Source organism: Oryzias latipes, chromosome 23 (assembly GCF_002234675.1).
Source record: "Oryzias latipes chromosome 23, ASM223467v1".
NCBI lineage: Eukaryota > Metazoa > Chordata > Actinopteri > Beloniformes > Adrianichthyidae > Oryzias > Oryzias latipes.
In genome coordinates this window covers 12,741,493-12,753,766 of record NC_019881.2, presented here as the reverse complement: position 1 = coordinate 12,753,766, position 12,274 = coordinate 12,741,493, and the positions used below count along the sequence as shown (strand labels likewise).

Here is a 12,274-nt window from a genome sequence, read left to right as displayed (position 1 = left end):
CTATCCTAGGCACTTTAACATTGGGAGTGGGGTCATCTAGACCCACTAGACAGTGCTCCGAACCTTTTTTCTTCAATGATTTGTGATCTTCACTGGTGTCCATGGATTACAGGAAATCTCTCCACCTTTATCCACCTTTGTCATGAGAACACGTCAATGTAAGGGTGGGGTCATCTAAGATAGCACAAGGGTTAAAGGGGACAACTTGCAGAATCTGTGACTGACAAATACTTTTTTGACTTGTATGAAGCTCTACAAAATACAAAAAAATATGTCACACAGTGATTTTAACCCTTGTGCTATCATAGATGACCCCACCCTTACATTGACGTGTTATTCCTACCATGACAAAGGTGGTTAAAGGTGGAAAGATTTCATGGACACCAGTGAAGATCACAAATCATTGAAGAAAAAAGGTTCAGCGCACTGTCTAGTGGGTCTAGATGACCCAACTCCCAATGTTAAAGTGCCCAGGATAGCACAAGGGTTAATTCCTACAAGTGCATTAAAACTGACCCCAACATTTCGGATTGTTTTTGGTTTTGTTTTGTACTTTTTTTCTGCTTTGATTTACTGTAGTTCTGCAAAAGTCAATCCGCTTTTAAGCAGCAAGATCTTTTTTTTTATTACCCCAACAACAGTCTGTAAAAACACCAATGATGTGCTTTCTTTCACTTTTGTTTACTGGTATTTATAATTTGATATAGTAAAAAGGCCTCTGTCAAACTTCCAAGGGAAACTCCTGCCAGAAATGAAACTCTCTCTAAACAGACACAATAAAAAAACTCCTGCAGGGAAGCAGAAATTGACTTCTCAGAATCCTTTCAGAGCTAAAGTGTTTAAATTATAATCTCTAAGTTTTTTAGAGAACTAAATCAAAGTAGACGAATAGATATTTAAGTTAAGCAAACCAATATGTAAACTGGCTGCTTATATTTTTTAACAACAAATGTTTGCCTTTCTTTTATGACAAAGATTTGTTCAACAGTCAGATAGACAACATATGATTAACCCTTGTTCTATCCTAGGCACTTTGACATTGGGAGTTGGGTCATCTAGACCCACTAGACAGTGCTCTGAACCTTTTTTCTTCAATGATTTGTGATCTTCACTGGTGTCCATGGATTACATGAAATCTTTCCACCTTTATCCACCTTTGTCATGGTAGGGAGAACACGTCAACGTAAGGGTGGGGTCATCTAAGATAGCACAAGGGTTAATATAAGTTACCTCTTTTTGTTAAAGCTTTTGCTGAAATGAAGTTGGAGCCATTCCAGCCATCAGAGGACGTCTGTTTAAATCTTTTCATCTCTGAAGGATAAAATACTGTAAGATAATATGCTTTTGATGAGAAAAATCAAAAATAATCTGGAATTGTGGGTAAGACTCGAACTGAAATTTTAACAGCTTTATGTTTCAGCCCCAGCACCACATGCCAATTGTAAAGCACAGTAGAGGGAGTGTCATGATTGGTGGCTTCTTTCTGGATCTTCACAAAAACATGCATGAGATGACAGCATAGCTAGAGACAGTTTTACCTATGAGAAATGTGGTTGGTTGCAGAGGATGCATGTAGTACCGCAGGGGCGCACAACCCCCCCCCCCCCCCCCCCAGAATATAAAGAAACCCCCCAAAAAATTGCAATTTTTTCTCTCCATCCAATTTCCATGTTTTGTTTTAACCTATATAGTTATTAAAGTAACACAAATAATATATCACGGTTTTGTGCTTGTAAATTGATGTTACAACAAAAAAGTTAATTAAAAACCAATTTGCTGTTTGTTTAAATACATATCCATCAAAAAACACAGTTATCGACCAATCCAAATCGGATTTCCAGGAAAAATACTGTACGTCTTTCAAAATCATTAGTTATTTATGCACTGTTTCCAAAACATTTACTCATTTGACAAAGACATGTATTAGATTAAAAAAATAATTATGAATTGCCTCCAAACAAAGAACCACACACAGAAAAACAGGTTCCCTCTCATTTAACGCTCATGGCACTACAATGACCTCTTGTGGCTGGAAACCAAAGTATACTTTCAGTGCAAATTATTATTATCAGAGCAACCGGACACTAAACAATTATAGGGAAACCTCCTTTCACACTCACATGCTCCTCGTTCTGCAGCTCTCTTTTAGCTAAATTCACTCAATCTGGCAAAAAGAGGCTTCTTTTTTCTCCCTACAAAACTGTAATCTCAGAGTTAACAGGACCACCCAATTTGTCACATGGCAACGCGACACCTCGTCTTTTACTCTCCACATGAATCATTTATTAGTTGTTTTTATTAATTCAAAAGAATAATAGCTAAAAACATTCTGTTTTATTTTTTGAAACTGTGTGGCATAGTTAAAATTCACACAAATGTTACACATATTTTAGATGCATTTACCAATAATGTCAAAAAAAGGAGGCGGCAATAATGAAAATCATTCATTTTTATTTAAAAAAAAAACACGATAAAATAGTCACGTCATACTTATATTCATCATGAAAAAATGTTCCTAAAATGCTGGACAGTCACGAACAGAGCTCAGAATTGACCAACAATGATTACCACAGCAGTGTTGGAGGCATAACTGGACAAACATTGGCTGTTTCCTTCACTTTGGCTAAAGTTAAAGGCTTTTACTTCATCACCCGACAACAAAAACAAGAAAAAAATAGGAAAGAAAGAAAGAAAAAAAATAATCTTCATTATAAAGAAGAGACAGAGAGTCTAAAAAATGTATAAAACAAATTTTGAAAATATATTTGGTGTCACATAAAGAGCAATAATAACGTGGGTGATCATTTTTTTTTTTTAAAGTTTAAAACAAAATCACCCTGATAGATAAAATAAGGAAATGGAGATGTGTCATAATGAAATCAAAAAAGGGAAATGTTAAAGCATAAAAAAAGAAATATGAGTTTGCTGGTACCATGGAAGATTTAAAGGATTGCACTCAGAGCAGCATCACTTTCTACACTTACAAAAATCAAATTATCAAGTGTTTTTCTTTTATCTAAACTAAATAAAAGATATTTTTTTCAATCTAAAGAATTGCATTTAGCACCATTTAACATCTTTTTGGATTTCGTTAACAATGTATTTACTTTTGTGTGACCCTGACAGGGATAAGGCATGTTCAGACGATGGATGGATTTAATTTTAATATTACTTCATGCATTTGGATGGATTGATCCAAAATTAAAAAACAAATATTTTAAGGCTTAAATGTTTATATTTTGTCACTACAAAGTACATCTAACCATATTAAATACAAAAGTGCGAATCTTTTATCAAAAATTAAGGATATGTTTTTTATTTATTTTTTTAAGTTTAATATTGTGTTTCACAGTAAATAACATTATTGTCATTTTTCTTACAAAGTTCTGAACTAATTTAAAAAACTGTCTAAGAAAAATGTCAATCAGAAAGTTTAACAAAAAAGTGAGTCTTGAAAGACCCACTCTGATGGAAGGCTTTAATGTTTTTAACATGTTCTTGTGGCATTTTTCTGAGGATGAAGAACACATGTTAAGAAAATTAAGCTTTAAATGGAATTTCTGAGTATTTCTTTATTCAAATTGGAGTGAATCTAGACCAGATGAGAAAAATTCCATGTAAAAAAAAGTTTGTGTTTATGATGTCGAAAATTCACTCCCTGCTCCGCTGCACAATGGGGATGGGAAGAGGGGGCGGGATCGCTCTGTGCCAACGGTCCCGTCCACAACTCGCAGGTCAATTTCTAATAAACCTCTGTCACTCTGCAGAAACTAAGTCCTAGAAAACAATAGATATATTGTTTTAGGTTCATTATTAAAAGACCACATAAAAAAATTAATTCACTGTTTCCTCTTTTTTCTATCTTCTTGGCTGTTTGACAATTTACTGTAAAGGACTTTGTGTCTTTACAACAGTTTAGCATAAAAATGCAAGAAATATTATGTTATCAGACACTGATTTGGCTCTAAATATGTTTATTTAGGCTTTAGATGTTACTTTTAGAAGAAGTTCTGAGCTAACAACGATCAAATCTCCTGATTCAATCTTCCTTTTTCAACTTCTACCTTCTATAATGTGCGTTCATGTGTGGTGAAAGTGGGACTTTCTATTGTTTTCTGTCTATGGTTGTGTGTTTGTGTAAAGATTTTTGGGTGCTAGATTGGTGCGGGGACTTGTTGCCGTCCGGGTCCGGATTGGGAAGCGAACTTCTGGGAATGCCAGCGCGTCTCCTTGTAGACAAACCAAGCATTGGCCGCCCACACAAGCATGTTGAGGTAGCCAAAAACCTGATGCAAAACACACACAAAAACAAAATATTCATTATAGTAAGACAACTGTCCAAATAAAAGAAAGGAGGAGAATATTTTGAAATATGGAAACTTGTGTTTTCTTGCAAAATAAAGTCTAGATGCATTCTCTTCTCCCAAAAGAAATAAGAAAAAAAGTAACCCATTATTACCACCTTTACTACTACAACTACTAATAATAATATTCAATCAATTCATGACTATTTATATTAGGTTAAAATATATATATGTATAGACACATGTTTCATTTGGTTATATATAAATATATACATACATGTAATTTTATTTTGTGTTTATCTCCGTTGGTTAAGGGGATGGGAGGTGTGAGAAGCCGTTGGGTTGTGTGTGGGTCCGAGATAAAGGGGGGGGGGGCTCTATTTTTAAATTATTGTGCTAGTTTTATATTGTTTATTTTGGTGAACAGCACTTGGTGTTATGTTATTGTAAAACGTGCTGTATAAATAAAGATTTATTTGATTTTTTGATTGCTTGAAAGAAATTACTTCCAATCTCCATCAGGACAGCCCAACCCTGCCTGATTTCCAGCTCTCCTTGCACTCCTTGCTGCTGGCTACCTGGGTCAGGTGTGCTGAGGCTGTCAGAATGAGGAGACGCCTAAGTCAGAGCTGAAAAGCAGGTCAAGTTCTTCTCACCACAGAGAGGTTGAGAGTCCGCATGTTGGCAAACTCGGTGACGGCACAGGTGACGTTGCTGCCTTTGCAGACTGCTACAGTTGCATCTATACCGTCAGTATTCGTGGCATCTTTCACATTCTGCAAGCCCTTTGCCCAGGCAGAAGAACACACCAGCCACAGGAAGACCAGGATCGCTGTGATCACAAAATCCTGTAAAAACAAAAATTTAAAACCTCATAACAAGTTCCCCCTGCATCATTTCAGGTTTTTTTTGCTTATAAACTCACTAAAATAGGTCCAAAGTCAGAGTCCTTATAGACATGCATGTAGCCTAAGTACACCAGGAGAGCAGCCATGCTGTACAGGAAGCAGACGGTGCCAACTCCCACGAAGAACTCCACCGCAGAGGAGGCGTCTCCCACCAGGTACGTCGTACCAACGGTGTGGTTGCAGAGGGTGGTGTTTCCCTCAATGAGGGGGACCAGACTCAACCTAGAAACCAAACAAGCAAGAAAGAAAAACGACTTTCATTCGATTATTTTAAGAGGAACTGGCTGCAGACAACAATGTCTGGAAGTCCCCGCATGTCACTCGAAACTTTTGACTGACGACCCTAAGAGTTACGGGTTTTCCCATTTTAAGCTTTCGTCAAATTTTTTTTAAAAGTCCTAACACTTTTGGGTAAAGGTTAGGATGATGTCTAAACAAAAACCTCAAACGTGTTTTTCAAACTGACCTGAATGGGTAGTGAAAGTTAGCACTGAGTGTGTCGTTCCTGCCGTCGCCGCAGAAAAGAGATACGGTGTTCCTCCCTGAGAATCCGGCGCAGGTTCCAAAAGCAAATATGGCCGTGAGCTTGAGCAGACAGGAGAAAGTAGAGCATTACTGAAAAATACAATCTTTAAAACAACAACATGAGGATTAAAATGAGTGTGAAAAAGCAGGATTTGAAAAGGGTGTTTTAAGGTGCTACAAATAGGTAAAATGACAGGATAATTCTTCCAGCCCTGCTGGCTGCTCAGTCCAACAACTGCAGCAAAAATAATCGCACTGTTCCTCTGTAATGAGCTCATTCCGTCTCACTAATATCAGTGTTTTGCTGCCACCACGGACGAGGATTCAACATGATGTTATCAGCACGTCCCTGAATTTGTGACATAAAGTAGCCTCTGTTGAAGGTTTTGAGCTGCTTTCTGATCGCAGATTTTTTAAATGTATTTATTTTGATTGCTGAGAAGTCGCTCATGTAGCAATGAAAGCCCAAATACTGAAACTCCCGCCACCATTTATCCTTTACTGAAGAAGTTGCAGTTTTTTTTTCTGCCTAAAGCAGGTAAGTCAGAATCCAGGCCTTGAGGGCCGGTGTCCAACACGTTTTCCAACCAACCTGCCATTGAAGCTTCTGGCTAAACACACCTGATCCAGGTAATCAACAACAAATAAGGCAGGATTTCTAGAAAGCCAGCGGTAGGCTGATTCTTGAGGCCTGGAGTTTGACACACCTGCGCCCAAGGTGATACTTTAAATCAATGAATTTTTAAGTCTTCTGACCTTTCCATTGTTGTTTATTTTATTTTTTTAAGCGTGTGTGCACAATTTCCGGACTAAGCACCTGAAACATCAAAAATAACAAACGTTTCTGCACCTCGTTTCTGCAGCGATCCTGGTCAATCATTTCTGTGAACTCTGGAGTTCCAACCATATGAAAAAGGTTCCAGCCTGATGCACATGATGTCCTCACAAATCCTATGTGTGAATTCACTCCCAAAAAAAGGATTTTGCCAACCAGAAATCTCGCTGATTTGTCCATACAGCTTTTTGATTGATCGTGCTTTAGGTCAGTGTTTTTCAACCTTTTTTGAACCATGGCACACTTTAACCTTGACAAAAATCCCGCGGCACACCGGCATCCAAAAAAAAAGGAGAAACTCATAATCTGTATTGATCTACAGCTCCTCTCACGTGCATGTTTGTGATAATTGTGGCAGAAAAAGCTGGAAGATGCAGCTGTTTTTTCTAAAAGACGTAATAAAAGTTAAGTTAGAAGATTTAAAAATTGTTTGATGTGTGTTTGTTGTGGTTTCAAGACGTCAAAGGAAGATTTGTGCGCTCAGACCTTGTCACTTTAACCCAATGCATCATGGGAGATGTAGTACAAACAGCCAACGAACGCAAACAGACTCGTGTCTATGAGCTTCATGGTTTTGTTCACATGTTCCACGGTCTGATGCTGGATTCTGTGGAAAGTTACACCGCTAAAGACGAGCTTCAGCTGGTATTTTTGTTAGAACTGGGAGACTTTTATGAAATCGGAACAAGGAAGTGAAGACTTTAACCACTTCTGATTGGTCAGACTGATGACATGTGATTAATCCTCCAAGAATGATTGGTGGAGACGGTTAAAGGGGCGGGACTTTTCCAAAAAACAGCTGAAGTTGCGGCTAAATCGCGGTACCGTCATTCTTATCAAAATGTCTTTAATAGAATCAAATAAACACAAAGAAAAAATTATTTTATATTTTTTTTCATATTCCTAACTACTCAGTGTTTTATCAGGGCCTGTTTGGATGAACAAACAGCTGATATCCTGGAGATGGGAAATGTTTTTAGATCAGTGAATGAGGGCATTTTCCCACGGCACACCTGACCATCTCCCACGGCACACTAGTGTACCGCGGCACACTGGTTGAAAAACACTGATTTAGGTCATGGGTTAAGTCAGTAGATTTTGGAGATTTCTCAGGATTGACCTGCTAATGTGGATCTCTTCGGGTATGAACAGTGTAACAGCGCAGTCAGGAGTTCATGGAGTTTCTTTATGGTACATAAATGGGACTTTTAACACCAGAATAGTTCAGTGGAATTTATTCAAATGAGCAGAAATGATCTAAAAATTTCACAAATTCATTGGGTTTGGCATGCTTTCACACTGCACTTTTGAGAGTGGACTCAACCAATGCTCCAACAACAGAGAGCTAGCTGCCTGATCTTATTCCTTCTCTCAGTTATTTAGAAGTATTTGACAGTTTCTGTTTTGCCCTCTCTCTTTTGTCAGCCATATCTCCTCCTGGAAGGCCCCGCCCACTCACTTGTGGTTTCTCCGTGGAGTGGCGCACAGCTGCCTGCACTTGAAGTTGGCTTGTTTGAGCAGTATTAAAGTGTCTCTGTTTCCCATTCACTGCATCTGTGAACTGGACTAAGTGACTCCTCCCCCTTGTATCCCAAACAGGAAGTACCTGTTGGCAACACTGTCTGGCTCCAACATGGTGGTGTCCATATCGAGAAAAAATGGCGAATGAATTGACTTAATTTAGTTGGGCCAAGAAATAAGCCCTTTTCAATGGGTGACGTCCAGTTCTCATGTACAGTCAATGGTGATGTAATATTTGGTGTTTAACCCTCGAATACTGCAAAGTCCCAGGCAGCACAAAATAAAATACACAATTTCCACAATTCCAATGGTAATTCCAACGTCAATAAAATTCCAACAGAAGCAGCTTAGTAGTAGTAGCATTAGTATTGATTGATATGCAACACTTCACTAATCTAAAGCAGGTTTTTCCGCGTCAGAATCAACAGTTTACGTTAATTGCATAACTACTTTACTACTGTGAAGTGCTCCATAATGATGGCAACTAAATTTACTGAATATTTCATTGGAGCTGGAGGTAAGGCATTTTCTATGGGTGACGTCACACTCACACGATCCATTTCTTATACAGTCGGAGTGCCCGATCAGTTTAGTTTATGTTTAATTTTACCTTTCTCTGCACTGTGGTCACAGTTTGTCACGTTGGGGTTTGTTTTTTTACATTTTTTTGTGATCATTTCATTATTTTTTTGTGATTATACATTATTTTGTGATTACTGGAATGCTATTTTTTGTTATTAAATCAGAAATCTTTTATTGATCTTGACTGATCTTGGTCAACCTTGCATAACTTTTGACCTTTTTTTTCACAGTTTGAGCTTCTTCAGGTTTGTCCTTTGACAAAACCTTCCTCATCCAACTCATAATCCATGTGACTAACTGGCTGATTTCCACATCTGATTGAACAAATGCACACAATTGTTCTAACTTATTGTGAGGAATGTTTTTTTCACTTTCATAATCAAGGTTCTTCTTGTAAAGCCTCTGCTTATTTTTCCTTAAATGACTTTAAAATCATTTCTGAAGACTTTAGTTTTGACCCAAACTTAACCCATCCTCCCTTTTTTCTGTGTAGTAGTCCTAAAATGTGGCAATCAGAGATTTATGATAGCCTGCAGCAGAAAACTTGAAGAAAGCAGAGCCAAAATAACATAGTATTCCCCATTTTCTTGCTAACTGGTCTTTCCTGAGTTTGGAGGAATACATAAAAAAAATAGGTGAGTTGCATCAATGAGCAGAAACTCGGAAAAGACACGCCGGCTAAAAAACACTTTGAAGTGAACGCTCCTTTTCGGTTTGAGAAGAACTGAGCTGCACATGCAGAAAAGTGCTTACGACAGGACTCCACTGACTTTTACTCCTGAGCTTCACCCCACAAAAATCCCATTTGAACACACTCCAACACACAGCTCAGTGCCTTTCTCCAGATGTTTCTCCAGATGTCACTTTCTGCCACTTCCTGTTGTTTGGGCTGCACACGTAAGCTAAGGCATCAGGTCACAGGGAAATAGCATTATCAGGTTTATAAGCCAACAGGAGGTGAAAACATACACAGACCTTAGACTATTTTGTCTGTTTTTACATTAGTCTTTTTGCAGTAAAAGCTACAGTTTTTACACTTCCCATATTGTTTTCATTATGGCTAGGAATTTTTTTTTTTTTAGAGACCCACTTCGAGGAAAATCGTGTTTTTGGTGTTTTGAACATGTTCTGATGATGGCGGACTTATATAAAGATAATTAAGCTTGCATTTCTGAGTATTTCTTTATTCAAATCATTGAGAATCACAGATCTATTTATGTCTTTGTTTTCCGCCTGAGCTGAAATCTGGCACAAAACTGTACGGCTGGATGGCTCCAATACTGGTAACCATTTTTGTTGCCATTTCTATTTTTTGCTGTTATTGTAATTTTTTGGTGATCAGAGCAGCCATGTGAAACCTTTACACAGTGAGGTCATTTTTATTCTCTCTTTTTTTTTTTTTTTTAAATTAGCAGCAGCTTTGAAGCTATAAATGATACTGGAACATTTGTTTGACGACCCTATTCAAACTTTTTCCAAAGCAGACACCAACGAAAGCCAAACTTCACAGAAGTGACCACATGTTTTTCCTGGTTGGACCGTTTTATTTTGGGTCCACCTCATACAGCTGAATTTGCAAAAAAATTAAAAACTAATTTTTGTAACAATTTTTATTTGCTTTTAGATGGATGTAATAAAAACATGGATGCATGGTTACAGTGATTTTGTTCTGCTATTTTATTTTTCCCCCTTCTTTTTATATCACGTCAAAGACAGATAATCGCAGATATTACGGTAGCTAAAATCTGGCATTCCAATGTGTGGCTTCATTTTCTTTACAGTCTTTAGATTATCTGAACACTAATGATTTAAATTCAAGTGTCCAGATGAATTTCAGAAGCCAGGGGTGGCACCCACATGGGTTTTTGTTCTTCTTGAAACCACAAAACATTCCATTGATTATCAGATTCCACACAGGAAACAGTTAAATCACAGCAGCATCTAGAAAATCTAATTCTTGGACTAAAAAAGAGAGATCCTTAAAATCAACAGATTGGTGTCTTTGTCTAAACATTTTTCAGATTCGATGAAGTTTTAAAACTAGTTTGAGTTGATGATTGTAGTAAAAGATGACCAACAGATTTTTGTTGTTAAATGAAGACTACGTGAAGGGAGCTCATGTGAAACACAAATATGCATCCCTGTTCCAGGTCAGATGACCACTGTTACCGCCTCAGAGTGTGCGTGAGGGGAGAAAATGGAGCAACAGAGAAACTGGGCCTGGAGCACCCACACTGGACTCATCTGACCCACTTCTGTGGAGCAGAACTGATGACATGGACTTCCTACAACCATGTTGATACAAACATAAAGTTCAAAACAGCTCTGTTGTGGAGTAAATTATTAGTGAGGGACACATTAATCTACAACTGAGATGTGCCAAGGGCAGGCCAGAGCAAGCAACACACATAACCGGCCTAACAGACTCAGAGGTTGCTGAAATCAAGTTTTGGGAAACTAAGAAGATCCCCCTTTATTTCTATTTTCTTCTTTTTTTTACATTCAAGGTTTGAATAAAGACTCGGGCGTTCAATTCCCTGGGGATCTGATTAAATCTCTTTCAGTTTCCATTAAAAAATGAGATGAAAAGAAAGAAAAACTTCAATAACTCCATTGACAAACACAAACTTACCCATTCAACCAGTTTGATGAAACCAAGAGGCTCCTTTAGGGGCGACAAGTTGAGCCGAAATCCAGTCATCATGATTGCGTGCGGAAAAGTCTTTATCCAGTTTTCCTCACTCTGTGGATGATGATCCAAGAGCGAAGAGGGGGGAAAAAATGTAGGAGCTGTCTCACCGGATGACGTGGTTTTCCTGCAGACGCTGCAAAAAATGTCCCACTGAAAGGGTGAGTTTCACAGCCTGTAGAAGGAAAAATGTAAAAAAAAAATGCGCCAAAAGTGGACTATTTACTGAATTGAAATGTAACAAATTTGATATTTGGCAACTTCAGTAGACAAAAATAAACTTTTAAATCAGATCTTGTGTTGTTTTGATCGAAATTTTTTCCAGTGTTGTTGGGAGACTTATGCGCACCGTTTGGCAAAGCGCACGGATAGCGAAGTCGGCGCGTAAAAGTGTGCCAAACTTGTCTCCGGCGCGCAAATAGATACTCGATGCAAATTATTTTTGAAAGCAGAATGTTCCCTCTGCTTTAGCGAGTTGTACATTTGCCCCCTAAACCCGCAAAGAAACTTAAAAATATCCTACAGCTGCAAAATGAAAACGTGGGGGGGTTTACCGCTGAAAACCCATGCAAATAGTAAGGTAGCAGCAACAGCACTTCCTCAGCAAACTTCATTCAAAACATAAGGGTTGCATTGGGGTCTACTGGCTGTATGTAACATGGAGGCTGCCTCCTCCTTGCTGAGTTTGCAGCTGCGGCGCACGGAACGCCTCCTCGGCGCTGACTCAGTCATATGATTCTCAGGAGAAAAGGCGCAGAATTCCCCCACTTTTAAGAGGATTGACTCAAGCATCAAGCGTTCACGCGCCACAGTTTGAAAAAAAGAGATTTCAAATATATAATTTTAATGTGCAAAATGTGATCTTGAACCATAAATAACAATGTTAGGATTCGTTGAAGTGCCTTTTATG

The 12,274-nt window shown here is 38.2% G+C and overlaps 1 protein-coding gene across 1 annotated transcript; it reads right to left on the bottom strand.

Annotated features, from left to right (window-relative positions):
* Window positions 1-3,852: 3,852 nt before the first annotated feature.
* LOC101167334 (synaptophysin-like protein 1) lies at window positions 3,853-12,022 on the bottom strand. Its single transcript, XM_004083130.4, has 5 exons — window positions 11,308-12,022; window positions 5,679-5,797; window positions 5,230-5,434; window positions 4,961-5,152; window positions 3,853-4,286 (listed from the first exon to the last, which is right to left on the bottom strand). Exons 1-5 carry the CDS (start codon window positions 11,377-11,379, stop codon window positions 4,155-4,157), a joined length of 720 nt encoding a protein of 239 aa, XP_004083178.1. The 5' UTR covers window positions 11,380-12,022; the 3' UTR covers window positions 3,853-4,154.
* Window positions 12,023-12,274: the final 252 nt, after the last annotated feature.

Coding starts and splice junctions, on each gene's coding strand:
- LOC101167334 (XM_004083130.4), bottom strand. CDS start 11,379: ATGATGACTGGATTTCGGCTCAACTTGTCGCCCCTAAAGGAGCCTCTT. Junction 5,798..11,307: donor TCATCAAACTGGTTGAATGG/GTAAGTTTGTGT, acceptor TGTCTGCTCAAG/CTCACGGCCATATTTGCTTT. Junction 4,287..4,960: donor GGACTCTCAACCTCTCTGTG/GTGAGAAGAACT, acceptor GTTTTGCATCAG/GTTTTTGGCTACCTCAACAT.